This window comes from Gekko japonicus, unplaced genomic scaffold, assembly GCF_001447785.1.
Source record: "Gekko japonicus isolate JY-2015 unplaced genomic scaffold, Gekko_japonicus_V1.1 scaffold1527, whole genome shotgun sequence".
NCBI classification, from domain to species: Eukaryota; Metazoa; Chordata; class Lepidosauria; order Squamata; family Gekkonidae; genus Gekko; species Gekko japonicus.
Window position 1 is genome coordinate 231,526 of NW_015161997.1, and position 12,371 is coordinate 243,896.

General features: G+C 49.1%; 1 protein-coding gene across 1 annotated transcript in view; it reads left to right on the forward strand.

Annotated features, from left to right (window-relative positions):
* Positions 1-12,371, forward strand: part of ERCC4 (excision repair cross-complementation group 4) — a 35,542-nt gene that overhangs the window by 20,142 nt on the left and 3,029 nt on the right. The window contains exons 5-9 of the mRNA XM_015405426.1: positions 1,701-1,760; positions 3,098-3,208; positions 5,880-6,453; positions 9,505-9,597; positions 11,792-11,904. Of these exons, the coding sequence (XP_015260912.1) occupies positions 1,701-1,760; positions 3,098-3,208; positions 5,880-6,453; positions 9,505-9,597; positions 11,792-11,904 (951 nt within the window). The remainder of the gene's footprint in view (positions 1-1,700; positions 1,761-3,097; positions 3,209-5,879; positions 6,454-9,504; positions 9,598-11,791; positions 11,905-12,371) is intronic.

Here is a 12,371-nt window from a genome sequence, read left to right on the forward strand (position 1 = left end):
TGCGTCACCTAGTTTTCCCACCTCCCTGTTGTGCTCATCCCTTAGCGCCGCGCCTGGGCAGGCCAGCAGCTTCCCCCTCGGCCCGTCTCTAATGCCTCCATTTAAAAGGCAGCCGTCCCGCCTCCCATCGGGCTGTGGTCCTTCCTCCCCACCCCTCCGGGGTGCTCTGCCTCCCTTCCCACTAGGCCAGGCGGGTCTGCCCGTCTCCTGTGCCTGCCCCCGCTGGGCTGCTCCCCTGAAGGGTCCACAGTAGTCTCCCCTTCCGTGACTTAAAATTGGTCCCTGAAACTCTGCACAAGGTACCATCTTTTCTATTATTATTATTGTTATTGTTACTTATTATTATTTTATTTATTCCTGTAAGAAGACAAAACCCCACCTTTATTAAACAAAGTCCCAGTCACATCTAAGTCTGTGTTACTTTCTTGTACATTCGTTGTTCTCTTTGCCTGGTTCCGTTAATCAGTAAATGGTTGCTAGTGCTGAATACTTAATGCAGATGTATATCCTTTTGTTCTTCCATAAATATTTATACATGATAATTCAGGGCTCTTTTTGTAGAAAAAGCCCAGCAGGAACTCATTAGCATAATAGGCCACACCCCTGACAGCACAGCTCATTAGCACATTAGGCCACACCCCCATGTTACCAGAAGTGTGGTCATCCAGCCACACCCACCTTTTGCTTGTTATTCTGTTTACCTTGTTTGTTGTCAAAACTCCTTATGGCCTGACTGAGGGCTGCCAGGAGCAGGGGGCACGGCTTGCTGCATGTGCCCACCCCCTGGGCTCCTTACTGCCAGAGCTGCGCTCCTGTGCGCTCCCGCAGGATATGACCCCTGCGTTGTTCACTTTGTCTGGTTCCATTAATCAATAAATGGTTGCTAGTGCTGAATACGCAATGCAGATTTATATCCTTTTGTTCTTCCATAAATATTTATACATGATAATTCTTAAGTTTATTTATTCATTAACGTTTTGTGCCAGATTGTTCTTAACCATTCTGGAGTACTAGGTCATGTTTTGGTTTTCGAAGCTTTACCATCTTTTTTTTTTTTAATGCCAGGTCCTCATAAAACAGAAGCCAAACTTCCTCTGTCTTTGCCTTTCTTTCCTGGAGACCCCACATATCTCCTTTCAGAAATGGGGCCGGGGTGGGAGACTTTTTAATTTCACCAGGTCTTTTGGAGCAGTCTGCACATGGTGTGCGTGTCAAGTGCTGTCCAGCAGTTGCAGCCCCCTTATGGCAACCCCGTAGAGTTTTCAAGGCCAGAGATGTTCAGAAGTGGTTTGCCATCGCTTGCTTCTGTGTAGTGATCCTTTGGGGGTCTCCTGTTCAAGTACTAACCAGGGCTGACCCTGCTTAGGGTTCTTAGATCTGCCAAGATCAGTGTGACTTAAATGGACAGGACTAGAATTCAAATCTGATGGGCCTTAGACTGAAGAAAGAACGGCTGAAATTGAAACGACTAACCTGTGGAACTCACGGCTGCAATTTGAAATGAAGCTTAGGTGGCTCTTTTTTGGTCTGAGCACCGTGGCTTCAGTGGAACGGTTAGAAAAGAAGTAGAAGCCATGAAACCTGGTAGGTATTTACAACGGCTAATATTTTCACCTTTCTTCATCCCCTAGGCTGGCTTTTTCTTGATTCTAGTACTTCTCTGTTCCTAAATGCTCGGGGCCGAGTTTATCGTCTTCTAGATAACAAAGAAAATAAGAAAATAAAAGCTTCTGGAAAACCAGATGATGGGGAAGAAAAAGGTTTAGGGTTCTTAGATCTGCCAAGATCAGTGTGACTTAAATGGACAGGACTAGAATTCTAATCTGATGGGCCTTAGAGGATCGACTGAACAAAGAACGGCTGAAATTGACACGACTAACCTGTGCAACTCACGACTGCAAGTTGAAATGAAGCTTAGGTGGCTCTTTTTTTGGTCTGAGCACCATGGCTTCAGTGGAACAGTTAGAAAAGAAGTGGGAGCCATGAAACCTGGTAGGTATTTACGACGTCTAATATTTTCACCTCTCTTCATCCCCTAGGCTGGCTTTTTCTTGATTCTAGTACTTCTCTGTTCCTAAATGCTCGGGGCCGAGTTTATCGTCTTCTAGATAACAAAGAAAATAAGAAAATAAAAGCTTCTGGAAAACCAGATGATGGGGAAGAAAAAGGTACAGCAAACTTTGGCATTAAAAAAAATGATGGTTACCCCATTTGGACATAAGAGGCAATTCATGCTCGGACCATTGCGGACATGCCGTGTGCTTCCCTTTTGTCTGGTGTAGTGGTTAAGTGCGCGGACTCTAATCTGGGAGAACCGGGTTTGATTCCCCCACTCCTCCACTTGCACCTGCTGATGTGACCTTGAGTCAGTCACAAGCTCTGGCACAGCTGTCCTTGAAAAAGAGCAGTTTCTGTCAGAGTTCTCTCAGGCCCACCCACCTCACAGGGTGTCTGTTGTGGGGAGGGGAAGGGAAAGGAGTTTGTAAGCCGCTCTGAGACTCCAAGTGAAGGGCAGGGTATAAATCCAATCTCTTCTCCTTCTGCTCCACTTCCCTCTGTTTGTTCTTAGCTGTGGATTGTCCGCCATTTGTTGTGATAGCCCAACTGGAAAACACTGGTTCTCACACATCTGAACTTGCCTCCAAACTGAACCAGAAACCATAGTCTTGTATGGGCTTCTATCTACCCAGGGAGCTCAGAGCGGTGTACCTGGTTCTCCCTTCTCTGTTTTATCTCCACAACGACCCTGAATGTGTGCAACTGACCCAGAGTCACCTAGTGAGGTTGATGGCTTTCTGAGGACTGGAATCTGGCGTGCCAACAACTATACTGCATTGCTTTCCACCTGTACTTTGCAGCTAAACTACCCAATAAGGCTGGTCCAACTGCTGTACGGATCCCTTTGTGTCGTTTAAAAGTCACCAGAGATACTCACATTCTTAGGGGGGGGGAACAGACGACAGACGTCATTCCACATTTCTCTTTTCAACTGTGTGTTGTTTGCAATCCCAAGATCGTTCCCATAAAACATGTAAGGCTGATAATTATGCAAGCCTGCATGCAAAAATTGACTTTTCTCCTCTCTGTTGTGTTTCAGGGCAGAGAAGGGAATTGATATTGGAAAGCAATCCCAAGTGGGAAGCCCTGAGAGAGGTGCTCAAGGAGATTGAGACGGAGAACGCCAATAGCGAAGCTCTCGGTGGGCCAGGTGCGGAACGGGGAGGCGAACATAGAAGTACTTGACCACTGCTGGGGGTGGTGGTTGGTTTCGAAGGCATAGTGGGGAGCGCGCATAAGTCTGTTGTTTCCCCCAGTTTCTCTCAGTGGCCAATGGCTATTTCAGTGTTTTTTTAAAAAAAAGAGTATATAATTTTCTTAACCGCTCACAGCAGCTCACATTATTAACTCAGTAACTCTTCAGACAGCCCGCAGGGCTCTACTAGTAGCAGGCACTCCTTTGCATATTAGGCCACACACCCCTAGTTTAGCCAATCCCCCAAGAGCTTACAGTAGCCCCAGTAAGAAGAGCTCTGTAAGCAAAGGAGCTCCTGCTACCAGTAGAGCCCTGACGGAGAGGTTACAGCTGGTGAGTTCATGGCTGGGTTGAGTTGAGTTTTTTGGGGTTGCCGAAGCCTGTATCTTTCCCTTAACCTGAGAACCGGCACCCTTCCCCAAGTGGGTTTTGTTCACTTCACACATTAAGATTGTTCATGTGGATCTCTGGCAGGGCCAGAGAAACTGGCTGTGTAAGGGGTAGGATTGTTGTGCTGAAAGGGCCAGTGTCTGTATTGTTGGGGAGAGACAGTCCTCTCTGAGCCGGAAGGGCCTTCTGCTGCTGCTGCTGCACAAACGTGACCCTTTCACAAGCAGCCGTAGCAAAGTCAGCAGGGCTCTTTTTGTAGAACAAGCCCAGCAGGAACTCATTAGCATAATAGGCCACACCCAACAGCAGGAACTCATTAGCCTATTGGGCCACACCCCTGACAGCACAGCTCATTGGCACATTAGGCCACACCCCCATGTTACCAGAAGTGTGGTCATCCAGCCACACCCACCTTTTGCTTGTTATTCTGTTTACCTTGTTTGTGGTCAAAACCCAGGGCCTTTTTTTGTAGCAGGGACTCCTTTGCATGTTAGGCCACACCCCTAATGTAGCCAATCCTAATGAGTTTCTGCTGTTGGGTGTGGCTTATTATGCTCATGAGTTCCTGCTGGGCGTGGCCAACTTGGGAGCCAGCTGGAACTCCGTTCCTGTGCGTTCCTGCCCAAAAATAGCCCTGAAAGTCAGTATCCTCAAACAGGACTTCCTGGTGACGCACTTTTTCATCTTCCCACAAAAATACTAGCACTCAAGGAGGCCGCCAGTAAAGTTGATGGGAAATAAAGTACATAACCGACTTGTGGAATGCACTGCCAAGTGGATTTTATTCATTTTATTTTTTATCTAATTGTATTTATACCCCGCCTTCCCCGCGAACGTGCTCAGGGCTGCTTACAGAAGTCACATAGTGCATACAGTATAAAAAGATAAAACAGTTAAAATTCAATTCCATCGGATGCAAGAATAGAAAACTCCCAACCAGTGTTCCCTCTAAGCTGAGTTAGTGTGAGCTAGCTCACAGTTTTTTAGACTCCAGCTCACACATTTTTGTCTTAGCTCAGGAAGGATGGGCTCCAGAGCAAACTAATTTATGCAGCAGCCAAATCGCTCGCTCACAACTTTAATGCCAGTAGCTCACAACGTAGAATTTATGCTCACAAGGCTCCACAGCTTAGAGGGAACATTGCTCCCAACAGCTTGTATGGGAAATAGAGTACATAATTGACTTGTGGGAACGCACTGCCAAGTGGATGGGAAATAGAGTGCATAATCAACTTGTGGGAACGCACTGCCGAGGGATGTCGTGACAACCACTAACTCCGATGTCTTTAGAAAGGGATTAGGCCATTCCTCGAGGACAGATCCACCAGTGGCTGTTAACTGTGCTGGCTAAGTGGAATATCCACTGGAGGGTGGTGCAGCTGTTTCAGGAGGTTGGTCTACCGTGTGGGGTGCCAACTGTCCACCGGGTTGAACGATGGGGGTTCCATCCAGAAGGCTGGCAGAAGGCGTTTCCATTAGCTGAATGGAACTTCTCCGCCTTTCCTCTCCTGATGCAGCCTACCAGTCTCGCGAAAGTGCTGCTTTGGGCGGACAGGGAGGTCCTAAGAACCGCATGGGGTGGAGTCCGGGTTCAAAAAAAGGGAAGGGGAAACTCCACCCTCCCTTCCTGTCTGTGGAAATCACTGGCAGGATTCAGCCCCATAGGAGCAGGTGGGAAAACCAGAAAAGTGCCCCAAGGCACAACAGATGTCTGTCTCTATTCATTTGAGCTGGAGCTGCGGTGGCTCAAGTGGTTAAGATGCTGAACTGCAGGCTGTGGAGGGTCAGCAGTTCAGCAGTTCAAGACCAGAGATGCCACATGACGGAGTGAGCTCCCGTCTCTAGTTCCAGCTCCTGCCAACCTAGCAGTTCGAAAGCAAGAAATTGCAAGTAGATAAATAGGGACCACTTCGGTGGGAAGGGAACAGCGTTGCGTGCGCCTTGGTGTTTAGTCATGCCGGCCACATGACCACGGAAACGTCTTCGGACAGCGCTGGCTCTTTAGCTTTGAAACGGAGATGAGCACCGCAACCCTAGAGTCGGACTCGACTGGCTTTCCAGCAAGGGAACCTTTACCTTTTTATTCATTTGAGCAGCTAGATTAAAAAACAGAGAGAGATTAACTTCCCCCAGATTTAAAAAAACAAAGTTCTTTTGTCTTTCTGGGTGGAGGGAGGAGGGGACCCACGATATTTTTGCCATCCTGTAAAAGAGAGCCTCTGTTTCTGACCCGCAGGACGGACGCTGATCTGCGCAGGGGATGACCGAACGTGTGCTCAGCTGAAGGAGTATATCGTTGCGGGGGCCGAGGCTTTTCTGATGAGACTCTACCACAAAACCTTTGGAAAGGACAAGGAAGCCAGCGAAGCGTTCCTGAGGGACGGGAAGGCAGCCGAGTACCGGGGCAGGGATGCTGGAGAACCTCGGCCGAAAAGGGCCAAAAAGCAGTCTTCAAAGCCAAATAAAAGCAAGAGGAAGCGAGAGCTGACGCTCACGCAGATGGTGGGCAAGTGCGAACAGGATACCGTGGAGGACCGAGACTCCTATGAGGAGGTTGGTAGCGGCCAAGAGAGCAGTGGGGAAGCCAGACCCAGCGACTTCCCACTGGACCTGCCCTCGGAATCTTGTTACGGGGTCTTAAAGGAGCCGCTGACTATTATTCATCCTTTGAGCGGCTGCAGCGACCCCTACGCCCTCACGCGAGTCGTGCACGAGGTGGAACCCAGGTACATTGTCCTGTACGATGCGGAGCTAAGTTTCGTCCGCCAGTTGGAGATTTACAAGGCCAGCAGGCCTGGGAAGCCTTTGAGGTATGTTGTCGTGAGCAGGCACCGCCGCCCCCCCCATCCAAAAAAGGGATTGTTCTCAATTCAGGGGTCATTTTGTAGAAAAAGAGGTCCAGGAGCTCATTAGCATAACTCATTGGCATAACTTATTTGCATGTGCCACACCCCCTGACATCACCAGAAGTGTGTCAGAAGGCAACACCCACCACTCAGGCTCCACTGGACTGTTTTGGATCACTAGCTATTGGGCGGGGGGGAACGTGCAGATCTGTCCTCGCAGAGGAGGGAGAGCTTGTACCTGAATAAAACTTGGTCTTAAAGGTGCCACTGGACTGTTTGGGACTGGGGGGGGCGGGCTCTGCAGCTTATCTGGCTGCTTCTTGCTCTGACTGAGGGCTGCTGGGAGCAGGGGGCGGGGCTTGTTGCATGTGCCCGCCCCCTGGGCTCTTTACTGCCGGAGCTCCGCTCCGGTGCGCTCCTGCAGGAAATGACCCCTGGTTCTCATGCTCGTGGGACTGTTTAGACTCTGCAGCGAAAGAACTGTAATTATCTCTCATTTCTCACCGCTCCCCCCATGTTCTACAAAAGTGGGTTTTCCAGCCCATGAAAATGAAGGAAAACTGTATGATGTAGTTATTTCTCTGCATGATTTATTCTTCCTGGTCTGGTTGTGGCGTGGGGACAGGGAGGGAAACACGTGATGTCCCTTCAGCACGGGAAATCAGGTTCATCCCTCTTTTGAACACACAGAGTGGCCTTCTACAGAGCCTGATGGTTGGTCTATGGAGGTCAGCACTGCCTCATCTGAGTGGCAGCTGTGCTTCAGGATCTCAGGCAAAGGAACGTTGTGTCCCCCTCCTCCCTGGTCACTTTAGCGGGAGGGGCCAGGGATTAAACCCAGCCCCGTAGCTAACAACGCTTTGCTCGGGGGGGGGGGCAATGTTTTTCTCAGGGGGCCTGCCATTATATGTCTGCCATGCCATGCTCATACGTCTAAATAACAACGGAATAATAAATGCAAGTGGTTTATTTGCACAAAAATATTCCCCCCCCGAATCCACCTCCGTCCTCACACAAACCAAAATACTTAAAGCCAAATCGGCCATTCCAATTCCAACTAGAGAATCCCCCGAACTGAAACGAGGGCCCAGCCGATCCCCAAAGCATGCCATGCTGGAAGAGCAAGGGATACAAATGGAATAAGGGGTTAGCAGTATGATTTAAGCCGAAATGAACAAAACTACTGCAATAGTGCAAGTAAAAGGTAAAGGTCAAGGTTCCCTTGCTCGAAAGCCAGTCGAGTCCGACTCTAGGGTTGCGGTGCTCATCTCCGTTTCAAAGCCGAAGAGCCAGCACTGTCCGAAGGCGTTTCCGTGGCCATTTGGCCGGCATGACTAAACACCAAGGCACACGGAACGCTGTCACCTTCCCACCGAAGTGGTACCTATTTATCTACTTGCAGTTTCTTGCTTTCGAACTGCTAGGTTGGCAGGAGCTGGAACTAGAGACGGGAGCTCACTCCGTCATGCGGCACACTTGGGTCTCGAACTGCTGAACTACCGACCTTCCACAGCCTGCAGTTCAGCGTCTTAACCACTTGAGCCACCGCAGCTCCTAATAGTGCAAGTAACAATTTGTAATAATAATGATAACTTGTCCTAAGTGTATACAAAATTCCAACAATACAGTAACATTTATTTCCTAAACATTGTGTCTAACAGATGAAGGGATCTGTTAGACACAATGTTTAGGAAATAAATGTTACTGTATTGTTGGAATTTTGTATACACTTAGGACAAGTTATCATTATTATTACAAATCGTGACTCGCACTATTGCAGTAGTTTTGTTCATTTTGGAAGAGCAAGGGAGGCAGATTCAGCAGAAATATTCCCCCCCCCCCAAAAAAAAATCTACCTCCATCCTCACACAAACCAAAGTACTGGAGATGGAGGCTTAGCTTAGGGCAGGCAGCAGCCACCAGAACTCATATCTTTCCTGGGATCTTTTTAAAAATTACCCCTCTTCCCCCATGCTCTTGGACTTCTTCTCTGCCTCCACCAACCACAGCTGCCATTCTGTGGTTGGTTTCATATCCCAAGGCAGCAATTTTGTTGCACCCCCCATCAGAATTCCAAAGATGCCCACAGGTCCATGCTGTATTTTACATGAGACTACACTGTAGGAGGGGACCCACACCCCCTGCTACCCACACAAGGAATGGATTTTCCATTAAGGTCTCTGGTCCCAAATACACTGCTCTGGGACTAGAATGACAGGCCCCACAGTGGAATGACAGCCCAGGAGGGTAGGAGATGTGTCCTGGGACTGGCATGACAGGCCCCAGAGTGGAATGACAGCCTCTGGGCATAGCAGGAGTGTTCTGGGACTGGAATGACAGGCCCCAGAGTGGAATGACAGTCCCTGGGGGTTAGCAGGAGTGTTCTGGGACTGGAATAACTGGCTCCAGAGTAGAATGACAACCCAGGGGGGTAGGAGATATGTCCTGGGACTGTAACGATAGGCCTGGCATTCCAGTGTGTGCTGAAGTGATTGACTGTGGGTCCTGACAAGCAGATGTTCCTAGTGTTTGCTAAAGTGCTTTTTTTGTGAAAACTGCAACTTAAATCCATAATGTCAAATTTACCTATAAACAAGGACAAGTGGTTAAGACGCTGAACTGCAGGCTGTGGAAGGTCAGTCGTTCAGCAGTTTGAGACCCGGGTTGCCGCATGGCGGAGTGAGCTCCCGTCTCTGGTTCCAGCTCCTGCCAACCTAGCAGTTTGAAAGCAAGACATTGCAAGTAGATAAATAGGTACCGCTTCGGTGGGAAGGTAACAGTGTTCCGTGCGCCTTGGTGTTTAGTCATGCCGGCCACATGACCACGGAAACGTCTTTGGACAGCGCTGGCTCTTCGGCTTTGAAACGGAGATGAGCACTGCAACCCTAGAGTCGGACTCGACTGGCTTTCGAGCAAGGGAACCTTTACCTTTAAGGACAAAAAATAGCAGTTTTCTTGTATTTGGAGGCGTGGGCTCTTGCATGTTGGGAGATACCTTTGTGTTTTGCCTTGCAGGGTTTACTTCCTTATATACGGAGGGTCAACGGAAGAGCAGCGCTACCTGACCACCTTAAGGAAGGAAAAGGAAGCATTCGAGAAACTCATTCGGTAACATGCAGCTTGCATACAAGCATCGCAGACCTCAGCCGGCTTTGTTTTTTCAGCAAAGCGTGATGTGTCGTCCAGTAGCTTTTCCAGCTGCTACAGAGCAGCCTTCTTGTTTGTTCAGCATCAGGGAGATTGCATGGCCCATTCGCTGCTGAAGAATTTGTGACTCTGGTTAGAGATTTGAAAAAAGCTTTGTTGCTATGCAGTTTCTGGGTTCTCCCCCCCCCCCAATGTTACCAAGGTAGCAGCTTGTATAAAGAGCTCAGTACTGTGTGAGATGGTTCTTGTATTATATAATGACTAGAAATAATGCCCGTTGCGGAAATAAATACAACGGCATCTAGAAAGAGGCTCTGGGAGAGTGCTCTGGCTTTGGGCAAACAGTGTCAGTTTCCTGTGGCGACCTCAGCAGGGTTTAATGACAGAGTCCACTGTTTTCTCCGGAGGGACTGGTCTCTGCTACCTGAAGAGCATTTGTATGTTTGAGTTATCTGTAGCCCTCACCTGGAGAGTGGTAACCATTGTTATCCATTATCCTCTCCCCTATGAGGTATGTTATGCAACTGAAAATCCCAACTGCCTTGCGTGGGTGGGGGGAGTTTGAGGTGTGGAATGGACTGAAGTCCAGTCAGCTTCCATATGCAAAAGACCAGGTTGTCGCAGCAGTTGTGGTGTGGGCGGGCTTTGCCTTCTGATTGGTGGCGATATATGCTGAGGAGCAGTGCCATCAGCCATACACTAAGGGAGTGCATTTTAGAATTAGAACTTTGGCACCCACTATTCAATTATATATAAGGAGAGATTTTTTTTAAGTCACCTTTCCGCACAGGATAGGGTGGCTGATCTCCAGCCTTGTTTTGTCCAGGGGGTCTGATTAGGCAGTGCTTTAAGACAAGACTATAGCTGGCAAAGGAGCTGCGGGGCTTAAGTGGTTAAGACGCTGAACTGCAAGCTGTGGAAGGTCGGTAGTTTAGCAGTTCGAGACCCGAGTGCCGCATGACGGAGTGAGCTCCCGTCTCTAGTTCCAGCTCCTGCCAACCTAGCAGTTCCAAAGCAAGAAACTGCAAGTAGATAAATAGGGACCACTTCGGTGGGAAGGTAACAGCGTTCCATGCGCCTTGGTGTTTAGTCATGCCGGCCACATGACCACGGAAATGTCTTCAGACAGCGCTGGCTCTTTGACTTTGAAACGGAGATGAGCACCACAACCCTAGAGTCGGAATCGACTGGCTTTCGAGCAAGGGAACCTTTACCTTTACCTATAGCTGGCAAGCCAAGTATTGCCCGGATAAAAATGAATCCACACACGCACCTACCACATGGAAATCCAGGGGTGTTTGGATGAATAATATTTCCCTCTGCTGGCACACAGACATGATTCTTCCATATCCTGGTAATACGTACAGATATCATGCCACCAAAACCATTGTCAACACTTCTGTTTTCAGTTTTCCCATCTGCAGTCAGGAGACGGCAGTGGCTCAGTGGCCGAGCACGTGTTTTGCTTGCGAAAGATCCGAGGTTCCGTTCCCAGTCTTTCCAGTGATAGAGATCCGAGAACTCACAAAATTGTGCCATGAGATACTTGGTGGTAAACCCCGTGCACACTAAAGTCATTGGCACAAGATGAAGCAATTGGCTGAAAGGGGCTCTGGAAACATTGATGGAGGACGGAGCTCTGTCCACAGCTGTAAGCAAGCGTGGCTCGATTGAGACCTATGTTGTCGGGAAACGGGATACTGAACTAGAGGAACTTGGGTCTGATTTGGCTGACCTGTTCTTCTGTGGCTCAGGTGTATGTGCTTGATTGTCCGAACTGGTGCCGACCACAGGGCTCAATTACCCTTGGTGTTGTTGTTGCTACATGGGGTACATGCAGCCTTTTGTATGACTCTGTGGCAAGTGTGAGATTGGCCTCTCTGCTATAGCGTCAGACTGCTCAGCAGTGTCCCCTCTAAGCTGAGTGGGTGTGAGCCAGCTCACAGTTTTTTTGTCTTAGCTCAGGAGGAGGGCTCCCGAGCAAACTAATTTATGCAGTGGCCAAATCGCTCGCTCACAACTTTAGTGCCAGCAGCTCACAAAGTAGAATTTCTGCTCACAAGACTCCACAGCTTAGAGGGAACATTGCAGCTCAGACCTGAATTGTTCACAGTGGGAAGCTGTCCTGAACATGTCCCCGTTTGTGCCGTTTCAGAGAGAAGGCCAGCATGGTCATCCCTGAAGAACGGGAAGGAAGAGATGAGACCAATTTGGATCTAGTAAGGGATGCTACTCCCGCTGCCGCTTCCACTGATACACGCAAAGCAGGTAAGGGGCTGAGCTTGCTGGGACTATTTCAGGGGGAAATTGCAGATTTCCTTGGCTCAGTTTACAGAAAGTGTGGGTGGGATCCAGCCAGCTCTCTCACGCAGACCCAGTTCTCCTCTTACAAGAGCCCCCATCCTGTATAGCTTTTATCCTCATAGGCCCCGTGGATCACCAGCAGAAGGCTTATGAATGGTCAAAGGGGAGCCTCTGGAAAGCTGGTCGGATCCCACCCGAGGTCACTGGCATTGTTGTGCGAAGTGATTTGTGTCGCGCAGAAGTCGTATGCCAGCCAGACAGCTGCCTCGCCAAGCAACCCGATGACCAGGGGTCGTTTCGTAGAAAAAAAGCTAGGGGAACTCATTGGCATAACTCATTAGCATATGCCACACACACCCCCTGACATCACCGGAAGTGTGTCATAAGGCCACACCCCCTGACATCACCGGAAGTGTGTCATAAGGCCACAC